Here is a 14,489-nt window from a genome sequence, read left to right as displayed (position 1 = left end):
CTATTTGTTATATAAGAAGTGGTAAGTCTTCACTATTTGTTATAAAAGAAGTGGTAAGTCTTCACTATTTGTTATATAAGAAGTGGTAAGTCTTCACTATTTGTTATAAAAGAAGTGGTAAGTCTTCACTATTTGTTATAAAAGAAGTGGTAAGTCTTCACTAGTGGTTAGTCTTCACTATTTGTTATAAAAGAAGTGGTTAGTCTTCACTATTTCTGACACAATTTGATCTTTTTATTTTCACTGATTCTTAGGTTGTAGTAAATAAGCTCTGTCTACAAGCTGTAAAGTCTTTAAAGATTAACAATGAAGTCAGTTTTTTATTTATTTTGATCTAGTGTAAAGGAAAACTTTCTCCTGCCAAACATTTCTGAATAGTCAGTTGTATACATTAGTTTAACGGAAAGTTTATATGATCAGTTGTACACATTAGTTTAACGGAAAGTTTATATGATCAGTTGTACACATTAGTTTAACGGAAAGTTTATATGAAGATAAACTAATTGTAAATTTAATTATTAATTCAGGCTTTTCCTTTTTTCTTTCTAGGGTCCTTTATGGAGACAAGTCCGTGGTCAAGGATTGACTTACAGCTATTCTATCAGTTTAGTGTTTCAAGAAAGCTTGTTATACTTTACGCTGTTTAAATCTACTCACATAGTTAGTGCTTACAGAGAAGCAAAGAATATTGTGGCAAGTAGTCTTTGTGTTGCATATTTATACAGTGTTACGTTGGCAAGTAGTCTTTGTGTTGCATATTTATACAGTGTCACGTTGGCAAGTAGTCTTTATGTTGCATATTTATACAGTGTCACGTTGGGAAGTAGTCTTTGTGTTGCATATTTATACAGTGTCACGTTTGCAAGTAGTCTTTGTGTTGCATATTTATACAGTGTTACGTTGGCAACTAGTCTTTGTGTTACATATTTATACAGTGTTATGTTGGCAAGTAGTCTTTGTGTTGCATATTTATACAGTGTTACGTTGGCAAGTAGTCTTTGTGTTGCATATTTATACAGTGTTACGTTGGCAAGTAGTCTTTGTGTTGCATATTTATACAGTGTTATGTTGGCAACTAGTCTTTGTGTTACATATTTATACAGTGTTATGTTGGCAAGTAGTCTTTATGTTGCATATTTATACAGTGTCACGTTGGCAAGTAGTCTTTGTGTTGCATATTTATACAGTGTTACGTTGGCAAGTAGTCTTTGTATTGCATATTTATACAGTGTTACGTTCGCAAGTAGTCTTTGTGTTGCATATTTATACAGTGTTATGTTGGCAACTAGTCTTTGTGTTGCATATTTATACAGTGTTATGTTGGCAAGTAGTCTTTCTGTTGCATATTTATACAGTGTCACATTGGCAAGTAGTCTTTGTGTTGCATATTTATACAGTGTCACGTTGGCAAGTAGTGTTTGTGTTGCATATTTATACAGTGTTACGTTGGCAAGTAGACTTTGTGTTGCATATTTATACAGTGTTACGTTGGCAAGTAGACTTTGTGTTGCATATTTATACAGTGTTACGTTGGCAACTAGTCTTTGTGTTACATATTTATACAGTGTTATGTTGGCAAGTAGTCTTTGTGTTGCATATTTATACAGTGTTACGTTGGCAAGTAGTCTTTGTGTTGCATATTTATACAGTGTTACGTTGGCAAGTAGTCTTTGTGTTGCATATTTATACAGTGTTACGTTGGCAAGTAGTCTTTGTGTTGCATATTTATACAGTGTTACGTTGGCAAGTACTCTTTGTGTTGCATATTTATACAGTGTTATGTTTGAATTTTACAGAGAGTAAAACTACAGATTTATTTATATGTCCTCCTTCAGATAAGATTTTGTTCTTTAATGTAAGTGAATGGGGGATGTTTTTATAAGTATCCTTTACAAGACAAATTTTTAAATGTGAAGTTTTTAAGTATCGCACATTCTTTAAGGGTTTTGAATATGTAGAAATCAGTTGTTTTATTGTAATAGATGGGATAAAGAAACGAAGGCTATTCAATTCTTTATGGAAGTTAAATGATTTCTGAATGTGAAGATAAAAGAGTGCCCAAACTCTGCTGAAGTTAAGATAGTGTTTGAACATAGATAAACAGTTAATAATTTAATTAGCTTAAGTTAGGAGAGTTTCACATCTAAAGAAATTAATGATAAATATATTGTAGTGTCGTTATGCCTAAAGTTTCAACATGTTATTATTCTTAGTTTCACATCTAAAGAAATTAATGATAAACATATTGTAGTGTCGTTATGCCTAAAGTTTCAACATGTTATTATTCTTAGTTTCACATCTAAAGAAATTAATGATAAACATATTGTAGTGTCATTATGCCTAAAGTTTCAACATGTTATTATTCTTAGTTTTACATCTAAAGAAATTAATGATAAACATATTGTAGTGTCATTATGCCTAAAGTTTCAACATGTTATTATTCTTAGTTTTACATCTAAAGAAATTAATGATAAACATATTGTAGTGTCATTATGCCTAAAGTTTCAACACGTTATTATTCTTAGTTTTACATCTAAAGAAATTAATGATAAACATATTGTAGTGTCGTTATGCCTAAAGTTTCAACATGTTATTATTCTTAGTTTCACATCTAAAGAAATTAATGATAAACATATTGTAGTGTCGTTATGCCTAAAGTTTCAACACGTTATTATTCTTAGTTTCACATCTAAAGAAATTAATGATAAACATATTGTAGTGTCATTGTGCCTAAAGTTTCAACATGTTATTATTCTTAGTTTCACATCTAAAGAAATTAATGATAAACATATTGTAGTGTCGTTATGCCTAAAGTTTCAACACGTTATTATTCTTAGTTTCACATCTAAAGAAATTAATGATAAACATATTGTAGTGTCATTATGCCTAAAGTTTCAACATGTTATTATTCTTAGTTTCACATCTAAAGAAATTAATGATAAACATATTGTAGTGTCGTTATGCCTAAAGTTTCAACATGTTATTATTCTTAGTTTCACATCTAAAGAAATTAATGATAAACATATTGTAGTGTCGTTATGCCTAAAGTTTCAACACGTTATTATTCTTAGTTTTACATCTAAAGAAATTAATGATAAACATATTGTAGTGTCGTTATGCCTAAAGTTTCAACACGTTATTATTCTTAGTTTCACATCTAAAGAAATTAATGATAAACATATTGTAGTGTCATTATGCCTAAAGTTTCAACACGTTATTATTCTTAGTTTTACATCTAAAGAAATTAATGATAAACATATTGTAGTGTCATTATGCCTAAAGTTTCAACATGTTATTATTCTTAGTTTTACATCTAAAGAAATTAATGATAAACATATTGTAGTGTCATTATGCCTAAAGTTTCAACATGTTATTATTCTTAGTTTTACATCTAAAGAAATTAATGATAAACATATTGTAGTGTCATTATGCCTAAAGTTTCAACACGTTATTATTCTTAGTTTTACATCTAAAGAAATTAATGATAAACATATTGTAGTGTCGTTATGCCTAAAGTTTCAACATGTTATTATTCTTAGTTTCACATCTAAAGAAATTAATGATAAACATATTGTAGTGTCGTTATGCCTAAAGTTTCAACACGTTATTATTCTTAGTTTCACATCTAAAGAAATTAATGATAAACATATTGTAGTGTCGTTATGCCTAAAGTTTCAACATGTTATTATTCTTAGTTTCACATCTAAAGAAATTAATGATAAACATATTGTAGTGTCGTTATGCCTAAAGTTTCAACATCGTTATTATTCTTAGTTTCACATCTAAAGAAATTAATGATAAACATATTGTAGTGTCGTTATGCCTAAAGTTTCAACATCGTTATTATTCTTAGTTTCACATCTAAAGAAATTAATGATAAACATATTGTAGTGTCATTATGCCTAAAGTTTCAACACGTTATTATTCTTAGTTTCACATCTAAAGAAATTAATGATAAACATATTGTAGTGTCGTTATGCCTAAAGTTTCAACACGTTATTATTCTTAGTTTCACATCTAAAGAAATTAATGATAAACATATTGTAGTGTCATTATGCCTAAAGTTTCAACATGTTATTATTCTTAGTTTCACATCTAAAGAAATTAATGATAAACATATTGTAGTGTCGTTATGCCTAAAGTTTCAACATGTTATTATTCTTAGTTTCACATCTAAAGAAATTAATGATAAACATATTGTAGTGTTGTTATGCCTAAAGTTTCAACATGTTATTATTCTTAGTTTCACATCTAAAGAAATTAATGATAAACATATTGTAGTGTCATTATGCCTAAAGTTTCAACATGTTATTATTCTTAGTTTCACATCTAAAGAAATTAATGATAAACATATTGTAGTGTCATTATGCCTAAAGTTTCAACATGTTATTATTCTTAGTTTCACATCTAAAGAAATTAATGATAAACATATTGTAGTGTTGTTATGCCTAAAGTTTCAACATGTTATTATTCTTAGTTTCACATCTAAAGAAATTAATGATAAACATATTGTAGTGTCGTTATGCCTAAAGTTTCAACACGTTATTTTTCTTGGTCACAAAAAAATGTTTTCTTAAAATGAAACATTCATTGCCTTGCTGTAGGTGATCTTTATGGTATCTGGAAACTGGCCAGTGGTTTACATGGTCTATTTTGTCTTAGGAAGTTTGCCAGTGCCTTACTGTAGATGATCTATATGGTAACTGGAAACTGGCCAGTGGTTTATATGGTCTATTTTGTCTTTGAAAGTTTGCCAGAATATTGAGATTAAGAAAAACAAACTGAAATAGGATACATTTCTACTTGTGTATAGACTTTTGAATTTCAATTTAAAAAACACAAATACATAATAAACTAAATGAGTCCAGTGTTTTCCTTTTACAAAGCAGGGTATGCAAAAGCATTTTGCGTTATTAATGGATTCCCATATTGGTAATAAATCAATGTACTTCTTAGATACAGTAGTACTTCATGTTCGTGATTATAAAACGTACTTCTTAGATACAAGTAGTACTTCATGTTCATGATCATAAAATGTTCTTCTTAGATACAAGTAGTACTTCATGTTCGTGGTTATCAAATGTACTTCTTAGATACAAGTAGTACTTCATGTTCGTGGTTATCAAATGTACTTCTTAGATACAAGTAGTACTTCATGTTCATGATCATAAAATGTACCCCTTAGATACAGTAGTACTTCATGTTCGTGGACATAAAATGTACCCTTAGATACAAGTAGTACTTCATGTTCATGGTTATAAAATGTACCCCTTAGATACAGTAGTACTTCATGTTCATGGTCATAAAATGTACCCCTTAGATACAAGTAGTACTTCATGTTCATGGTTATAAAATGTACCCCTTAGATACAAGTAGTACTTCATGTTCATGGTTATAAAATGTACCCCTTAGATACAAGTAGTACTTCATGTTCATGGTTATAAAACGTACTTCTTAGATACAAGTAGTACTTCATGTTCATGATCATAAAATGTTCTTCTTAGATACAAGTAGTACTTCATGTTCGTGGTTATCAAATGTACTTCTTAGATACAAGTAGTACTTCATGTTCATGATCATAAAATGTACCCCTTAGATACAGTAGTACTTCATGTTCGTGGTCATAAAATGTACCCTTAGATACAAGTAGTACTTCATGTTCATGGTTATAAAATGTACCCCTTAGATACAGTAGTACTTCATGTTCATGGTCATAAAATGTACCCCTTAGATACAAGTAGTACTTCATGTTCATGGTTATAAAATGTACCCCTTAGATACAAGTAGTACTTCATGTTCATGGTTATAAAATGTACCCCTTAGATACAAGTAGTACTTCATGTTCATGGTTATAAAATGTACCCCTTAGATACAGTAGTACTTCATGTTCGTGGTCATAAAATGTACCCCTTAGATACAAGTAGTACTTCATGTTCATGGTTATAAAATGTACCCCTTAGATACAAGTAGTACTTCATGTTCATGGTTATAAAATGTACCCTTAGATACAAGTAGTACTTCATGTTCATGGTTATAAAATGTACCCCTTAGATACCAGTAGTACTTTTTGTTCATGGTTATCAAATGTACCCCTTAGATACAAGTAGTACTTCGTGTTCGTGGTTATCAAATGTACTTAGATACAAGTAGTACTTTTTGTTCGTGGTTATAAATTGTACTTCTTAGATACAAGTAGTACTTTTTGTTCGTGGTTATAAATTGTACCCCTTAGATACAGTAGTGCTTCATGTTCATGGTCATAAAATGTACCCCTTAGATACAAGTAGTACTTCATGTTCATGGTTATAAAATGTACCCCTTAGATACAAGTAGTACTTCATGTTCATGGTTATAAAATGTACCCCTTAGATACAAGTAGTACTTCATGTTCATGGTTATAAAACGTACTTCTTAGATACAAGTAGTACTTCATGTTCATGATCATAAAATGTTCTTCTTAGATACAAGTAGTACTTCATGTTCATGGTCATAAAATGTACCCCTTAGATACAAGTAGTACTTCATGTTCATGGTTATAAAATGTACCCCTTAGATACAAGTAGTACTTCATGTTCATGGTTATAAAATGTACCCCTTAGATACAAGTAGTACTTCATGTTCATGGTTATAAAATGTACCCCTTAGATACAGTAGTACTTCATGTTCGTGGTCATAAAATGTACCCCTTAGATACAAGTAGTACTTCATGTTCATGGTTATAAAATGTACCCCTTAGATACAAGTAGTACTTCATGTTCATGGTTATAAAATGTACCCCTTAGATACCAGTAGTACTTCGTGTTCGTGGTTATCAAATGTACTTAGATACAAGTAGTACTTTTTGTTCGTGGTTATAAATTGTACTTCTTAGATACAAGTAGTACTTTTTGTTCATGGTTATAAAATGTACCCCTTAGATACAAGTAGTACTTCATGCAATAAAATGTGCCGTGAGGCAGTAGTCAGTTACCAAAAATATTAGCTACCTTCACAGACTAGAAAACAAAATGTTACCATGGGCTAACATATATTGCATAAATCTGACTACTGATTGATATAAGTCGAGAATTTGAAATATATAGATGTAGTAGTGTGCCATTATTGTGGCAGATGTGCAAACTTAATTGTTGTCTTTATCTAGGAGCAACACCTGTCAGGAAAAGTGCAGTGGGAACAATCTCTTGTGGATTCAAGTTGTAGTAGCCTTATTTTTGAACTTGTTGAGAAGCAGCAGAGTGTAGAAAGTGCATCATTACAGTCATTGTTGGCATATTATCATGGAGTAAATTTGAACTATACCAAGTGAGTTTATTTTATATACATTCAGATCACAATGTGAACTAATAATAACTGGAGGAACAGTGTAGAGAGTACATTGTTACAGTCACTATTGGTATATTATCATGGAGTTAATGTAAGATATACCAACTTATAACTATAATCTTACGTCCTTAATACTAAGTGTAATCCCTACCAAGATGTTTCCAGCCTCTTTGTGGCTCAACAGTGAATCTGTGAGCTTATAATATTAACTGGATTTTGATACTTGTAGTTGCCTCAGCACAAATAGCACATTCTGGAGCTTATTAGCAACAACAATAACAAAAATAAATGCCGTGTTTTTTATTAAACATTTTTAATACAAAGTTTGAATGTCATGAAGAGACAGTTAAAGACATAAGAAAGACTGAAGCAAAGTTGTAAATGTGTACTTTACCTGAGAGATAGTTGAATAATATATGATGTGAGAAAGGCTGGGCCAAAGTATTTAGTTGTTTCTTTCAAATGTGGTTTATTTCAGAGAGATGATTGACCTGATATCCACTGTCACAGTTGAAGATGTTAGGAAGGCAGCGTCAAAATATCTTGCTCCACTCTTTGATGTAGAAATGTCTCGCTGTGCCATTTGTTGTCATCCTTCAAAAGTAGATGAGGTAGTGAGAAACTTTAAAACGTAAGTTGGTTAAATCAACATGAATTTCTTGATGTAATTTTAAGCATTTTCCAGATATAAACATAAAAAATACTTTTCTTTATGATTAGGAAGTAAGTCAACAAACCATTTAAAATCTGACTACCTATAATAGCAATGTCATAAAAGTTAACACTGGTATTAAGGTTCTGCAGCACCATGGATATGTTCAGTTGACCTTCTGTGGATCTGGACAAGTATGTGTGTCAAGCCTGTTGTATTCATGCTCAGCTGAGAAAAGATGAATCTGCAGAAGACGAGTTTATTTATATTCATGACAGAGTTGAAATTAAGAGAATTTTACTAACGTATTTCTGCTTAAAATATATTTTTTAATTATGAAATGTTTAAAGTACAAGTTGTGTTGAAATTAACATTTTTTGTACAGAACAGGATCACACTTTAATTCGTCTTTATTTTCTCTATGTTGTAGAATGTCTAGAGAGCTGACAGTTCTTAGTTCCATTGAAGAAAATTTGCTTTCTCAAATGTGTACAATCTAGAAAGTTCTGAAAATTCAACAAGTATTTTTTCTGTCATTTAATACCATTTGTTTGTTGTTTTCTCACAAGGTTCAATAAATTTCTGATTTGTATGATATTATAAAATTGTTCAAAGAAATATAAATAAAAGTAATACATTGAAAATAATGTCTTTCTTATTTAAATTAAAACTAGAGAGAATCCTCTAAAAAATAGGATAAGCAAAAGAAAATAATAGTTTAAGACATAAATAAAGAACTTTAATATTTCACAAAACTGAGTAAAAAAAATCAAGACTTTCTAACAGTGTTTACTTTCTCTGCAAGAGTAGACAGAAATCACAGATAGCAAAAATTTTAATAAAAAAAAACAAACTCCAAGGCTTATAAATAAGAATTTTGGTAACAAAATTCATCTTTTGAAAAGCTCGTAATGAATGCATAATATTTTTTGAAAAAGATTAAATCCTGTGATATGTACTCTTTTACAAAATACAAAGGCTTTAAGTATATTCACAAAAACACGTGTAAATGTTGACATTAGTTTGTATTTTTATACATAAACAATTAACTGTAGCAAGTTTTGAAGCAAAAGTTGTGTTTTTGAAAAGCCCACTTTAAGTACATATTTCTCTAGAAGAACATCATTATCAGCCATACAAAGGCTATATACACCACAATAACACTGATGGGACATCATTTCTGCCAAACAGAACAGTAAATACATCACAATAAAACTGATGGGACATCATTTCTACCAAACAGAACAGTAAATACATCACAATAAAACTGATGGGACATCATTTCTACCAAACAGAACAGTAAGTACACCACAATAAAACTAATGGGACATCATTTCTACCAAACAGAACAGTAAATACATCACAATAAAACTTATGGGACATCATTTCTACCAAACAGAACAGTAAGTACACCACAATAAAACTAATGGGACATCATTTCTACCAAACAGAACAGTAAATACATCACAATAAAACTTATGGGACATCATTTCTACCAAACAGAACAGTAAGTACATCACAATAAAACTGATGGGACATCATTTCTTCCAAACAGAACAGTAAATACATCACAATAAAACTGATGGGACATCATTTCTACCAAACAGAACAGTAAATACATCACAATAATAATGGAGTTTATAACTTTTGATATTTTTATGGGGGGGGGAAAGAGATTTAAAATGCCCCCTTTTAGAAAGGGATTTTTCAGGAAAAAAATTTTGATGATAATTAAGAAAGGAGTAAATATGTTTTAAAAGAGTTTATTAATGTTAATAATGTATTTAAAATTAAATATAATAAAATATATTTATAATTTATACAGGAAATTTAAAATTTTCATTACAGTAATGTTTCTTTATTTAATCAGAATGCTACTCCGATGTTTCTTCTGACTCACTATTTTCAAGACTTTTGAAGAGCAAAAAATAATATCTTGAATTTAGGATGCCCTCTAATTTAAGATGCCCTGTAATTTAAGACACACCCTAATTTTCAGTTTGGAAAAATGTAGTTAGAGAAATTAAAATAAATCTCTAATCTTTTGTTCTTTTTAAGAGTAATGTAAAATCAAAAATGAGAAAAATATTTCTTGAAAACCTCAAGGCTTGAAATATGTAAATTTTGACAATAGAATGAACTAGACATTTTACATCAAAACCAGTAACTTACAGTTGATGATGCTATCATACCACATGATTTATAATAATGAAAGTATCTGAAAAACTGTGAAATAGCTAGCAAAGAATTCCCTTTTTTACTGAATGGTAACATATATGATTAAATAAGTTGGGTTAATGTGTGTGGGGGATAATTAGGCCCCTATGTTAGCGATTGAGTAATTATGAGAAATTTGGTTACAAAAATGTTCTAAAGAATTTAAACCATTAGTGTATAAAACACTTATAAATGTTACATCTAAGAAGAACATAAATAAGTTTCTTATATAAAAACTAACTTCATTATTGTAAAAGTACAAATCTTGTTTACTGTTCCTGAATACCCCAGTCATCAAAAATGGTGGGGAATTTAAAACTGTAATATACCACAAGCCTACATTTTCTGGAAAATATTTTAAATTACAGCAGTTTCATGCAAAAGAAAATCTGATTAGAATTTTGGTATACAGAGCCAGTGACACTTACCAGACATGGAATGGTTGGCTTACACTTAAACAAGGCAGAGGCTAGCATGGTATTGTTAGAAAGGGTGAGTAAATCAGAATGGGTTTAAAGTAGGGTTATGATATTAGTAATATAGGAAATATAACTGACAGGAAAATGTACAACAGGCATAAAACATAAGCATATTTCATGATCTGTGATTAATTGTTGCAGTTGTAATGAAAGGAGTATTAAATGTAACACTAATGGATTCAAAACAATTGTGGAAACTGAGGATTTAAATATTATGGGTATCACTGAGACTCTGTTAGATTTAACCAGTTTTGATGAGAGAAATCTTTTTGAAATACCAGGCTATAGATTATTCACTAGAGTTTTAAGTATTGAAAAAAAGAGGGAGTGCAGTAGTTTTACATGTGAGGAGAGAATAGTGTTCTGTTAAGTTAGTGAATATTAAAGAAAACAGCACTGAGGTCGAGTCAGTTAGTGTTAGTGGATATAAAAGGAAAACACTAGTTTCGTTACCCATTGTGGGTAGAACACAAATAGTATATTGTGTAGCTTTGTGGTTAACCTCAAACAAAGAAATTGTTATAAACCACCAGGTCAGAAAGTTAATAACAAAGTATACAATTAGAACAGAATGGTAGTTTAAGATGGTGTTCTTATTATGTGAGATTTTCATTTCAGTAGAACTGACTGGGAAAATTATGAGTGAGGGGGAATAGGTGTTTGGAAATTGTTGAAGATAATTTTATACGCCAACTGATGATGTAACTTACAAGAGAGGAAGCTATATTACATTTAATATCAACATCTGAAGTGAATATGTTATAGAGTTGTGGTTGTTAAACATCTAAGTACAATCAATGATTGTTTGGAATTTTACTACTTGTAGAATTCAAAATGAATAGTAATCTGATTTCAGGAAAGCTAATTATGATATAATGAGACATGATTGGACTAAATAGCTAGGATGAGACCTTGAACAGATGTGGGAAGCATTTACTGAACACTTTGTGTGTACAGAACATAAATATTCCTTGCAGAAACAAAAAAGGCTATGGAGTGGAATAAGCCAGCATGGTTTATTAAAGACTCCAGAAGTCATAAAACTGAAGAAACTTAAACTTACTGGAAATTATAAGAATTTGGAGGACTCAGAAATTAAAAAAGCTGATTAAAATGGTAATAGTTTATATATAAAGGATTGGCTGAGAGATTCAAATGAAACAATAGGGAATTATTTTAGGTATATTAAGATAGGGCCTCTTAAGAATGATGGTGGGGAGCTGAACTTTTATAATTATAAGATGGTAAACTTATTCAATTAATAGTTCTCTTGTGTTTTTACAAAGATACAAGTTATGCCTTAAACACAGCACTTAATGTGTGAGAAAAATATTGCTCTAAAAGATATTATTTTAAGTTCTGAAATTGTAAGAAAAAGTTGTGAAACCTAAAAAGTGATAAGTTCCTGAATCAGACAACTTTTATCTTAGAGTTTTATAGGAACTCGAAAGGTTTATTTCTGAACCACTAGGTAATACTTTTTATAGGTCATTGAGTATTGAAAGAGTATTAGAAGATCAGAAGTTGGCTAATGTTAGTCCAATATTTAAAGGTAATAAACAGTGACCAGGCAATTATAGGCCAGCTAATCTTATCTTACATCACTTGTTGGAAAGGTCTTTGAAGAGTGTTATTAAAGATCCACTGAAGAGTCAATTAAAACAACCTGATATAGTGTCAAAAAGCCAGCATGATCCAACTAAAGGAAACATTATTTGAGGATGTTCATGCAAAGAGTTAATGAAGGAAATACTGTAGATCTGGTTTACCTTGTCTTTTAGAAAGTGTTTTATAAGGTGCCTCACAAGACTTGTTATAAAAATTAAAACTGTTGGAATGTATATTGAACATTTAATGATATTCATAGAAAATCAAACTAATTAAATCCTTTGTATTATTAAGCAAGATAAACTTTCATTAACTTTGTAATAAATGAACACGTACCCTGTCTATTGTCCAAATTACTACTTGTCATAAACTTTTGTTTCAGAATTTAACAATTTTCGCTATCAATCTCAGATTATATGAAATATTCATATTTATATATTTACCTGTATTAAAAATTGACATACTGCCATACCCCTTTTAATTAGATTTTCTCTTGCCATACTTTTTTAAATATCCATAATTTTTTTAAACTGTCTTATCTATTCCATTTCATGTTGAATAGGTTAGAAAATTGTTTTAGCTGAGAACAAGAGAAGTGATTTGCATGTTTGTTTATTAAGGTTTTGATGGATTTTCAATATTGCTGATAAAAAATCATGAACATATGTTTTGTATGGACAATGACAGCTACATATGTAATGACTTTGAAAGTGATTAAACGATCACTCTCATTTTTAAGAGTAATTTTAGTATGATAAAAATGTCTTCCCATTTTTAACAGGCATGTCGAAATGCCATATCAGTACTTGTATATTAAATCATCAACTAGTTGTCTTCTAAAGAATTGTGTTATCATACTCTCTGTTCTCGAGAAGACCCTTATGTTATAACAAAAGTTGAAAAAATATAACGCGGTTTACCCAATTCATCTCATGATTCACTACTTATTATTGAACTCTTGAGGAATGTAACAAACAATAATTAAATTTTGAGAAAGTTTAAATTCGTTATGACGTTCCCATATAGTGTTGTTGTGTATGTTATATATATGGTTTATTTAAAGATCTTTTAATCTGTATATTGAACATTTAATTATATTCACGGAAGATCATACTAATTACGTCCTGTGTATTATTATACTAGATAAAGTGTTTAACGTTCTAATAAATAAACATCTAACCCAACTTGTTATCCAATTTACAATTTCTCATAAAGTTTTGCTTGTTTCAGCATAACAATTCTCGCTATCCATCTTGGATAATAGAAATGTTAATATAGTCACCTATATTAAAAAATGGAGATGCTATTATCACCCTATCAATTACATTTTCTATTGTGATACGTTTTTTGAATGCCCGTAATTACTTTAAACCATTTCATATTGAGTTGGTTAGGAGATGAAGAGAAAAAGGAAAGTGAATAACAGGTTAGTTTATTTGATGGATTTTCAATATGAGAGAACATAAGTTTTATAAGGAGAGTGAAAGTTGTATATGTAATGATTTTCAAAGTGTGTGTACCAATACTCTTATTGTTGAGAGTAATTTTAATATGATAAATATCTATGTATTTTTAACTGACATGTCGAAGTGAAAATGTCGTGTGGTCACTGTTATAGGTTACTAAGGAATAGTAATATTTACACTTCCTGTTCCCCACTGATGAGAAGATATAACATTTACTGGCATGAAGAAACTAAGGGAACAAAACAGGAAAAATAGAAAAAAACATCCACATTCGTGTAACACATGAAATTAACTACATGGTAACAATAAAAGGACAGAACATTACATTTAATGCAGAAAAATTACTGACTAAAAAACAGTTATTATTATTCCAGAGATATAACACATTTGGTTAAATAGTTTAACATTTATTATTGTTTCTATGATATAACATACTGAGGAAAAAACAGATAAACATTTATCAAAGGCCTAATATATAGCATGATGGCGTAAAATGGATAAAAAGGACTGGACAAAGAATGACATCCAACAGACGATGAATACTCTGATGATGAAGGTCAAGGTATTCGCTGCCTTCTCACGTTTGGACAAGTCTCGTGCTTGTCTTCTGCCTCTTTTGAGAATTGTGTCCACACTGAACAATCTCAACCCAAACGAGCCGTTTTTGCATATAAATCTCTCTTTCGTCTGTTTTTCCTTTGTCAATGTCGAGGAGGAACTTTGAATAAGATGGTGGTTTTATTT

General features: G+C 30.1%; 1 protein-coding gene and 1 long non-coding RNA gene across 5 annotated transcripts in view; one reads left to right on the top strand and one right to left on the bottom strand.

The window, feature by feature from the left end:
* The window catches only part of LOC143230139 (uncharacterized protein C05D11.1-like), an 84,171-nt gene extending 75,552 nt beyond the window's left edge, over positions 1-8,619 (top strand). The window contains exons 19-22 of the mRNA XM_076463202.1: positions 550-693; positions 7,142-7,302; positions 7,802-7,954; positions 8,406-8,619. Coding sequence (XP_076319317.1) covers positions 550-693; positions 7,142-7,302; positions 7,802-7,954; positions 8,406-8,475 — 528 coding nt within the window. The 3' untranslated portion in view covers positions 8,476-8,619. The remainder of the gene's footprint in view (positions 1-549; positions 694-7,141; positions 7,303-7,801; positions 7,955-8,405) is intronic.
* The window catches only part of LOC143230140 (uncharacterized), a 41,653-nt gene that overhangs the window by 1,583 nt on the left and 25,581 nt on the right, over positions 1-14,489 (bottom strand). For 3 of the 4 annotated variants that reach the window (XR_013016266.1, XR_013016263.1, XR_013016264.1), the window contains 2 exons: positions 8,079-8,219; positions 7,718-7,917 (listed from right to left, as the gene is read on the bottom strand). This is a non-coding gene — a long non-coding RNA (uncharacterized LOC143230140). The remainder of the gene's footprint in view (positions 1-7,717; positions 7,918-8,078; positions 8,220-14,489) is intronic. The other variant, XR_013016265.1, reaches the window with a different exon arrangement.

This window comes from Tachypleus tridentatus, chromosome 10 (genome assembly GCF_004210375.1).
Source record: "Tachypleus tridentatus isolate NWPU-2018 chromosome 10, ASM421037v1, whole genome shotgun sequence".
Taxonomy (NCBI): Eukaryota; Metazoa; Arthropoda; class Merostomata; order Xiphosura; family Limulidae; genus Tachypleus; species Tachypleus tridentatus.
The sequence above is the reverse complement of the archived record's forward strand: the minus strand, read 5'-3'. Positions and strand labels throughout refer to the sequence as shown.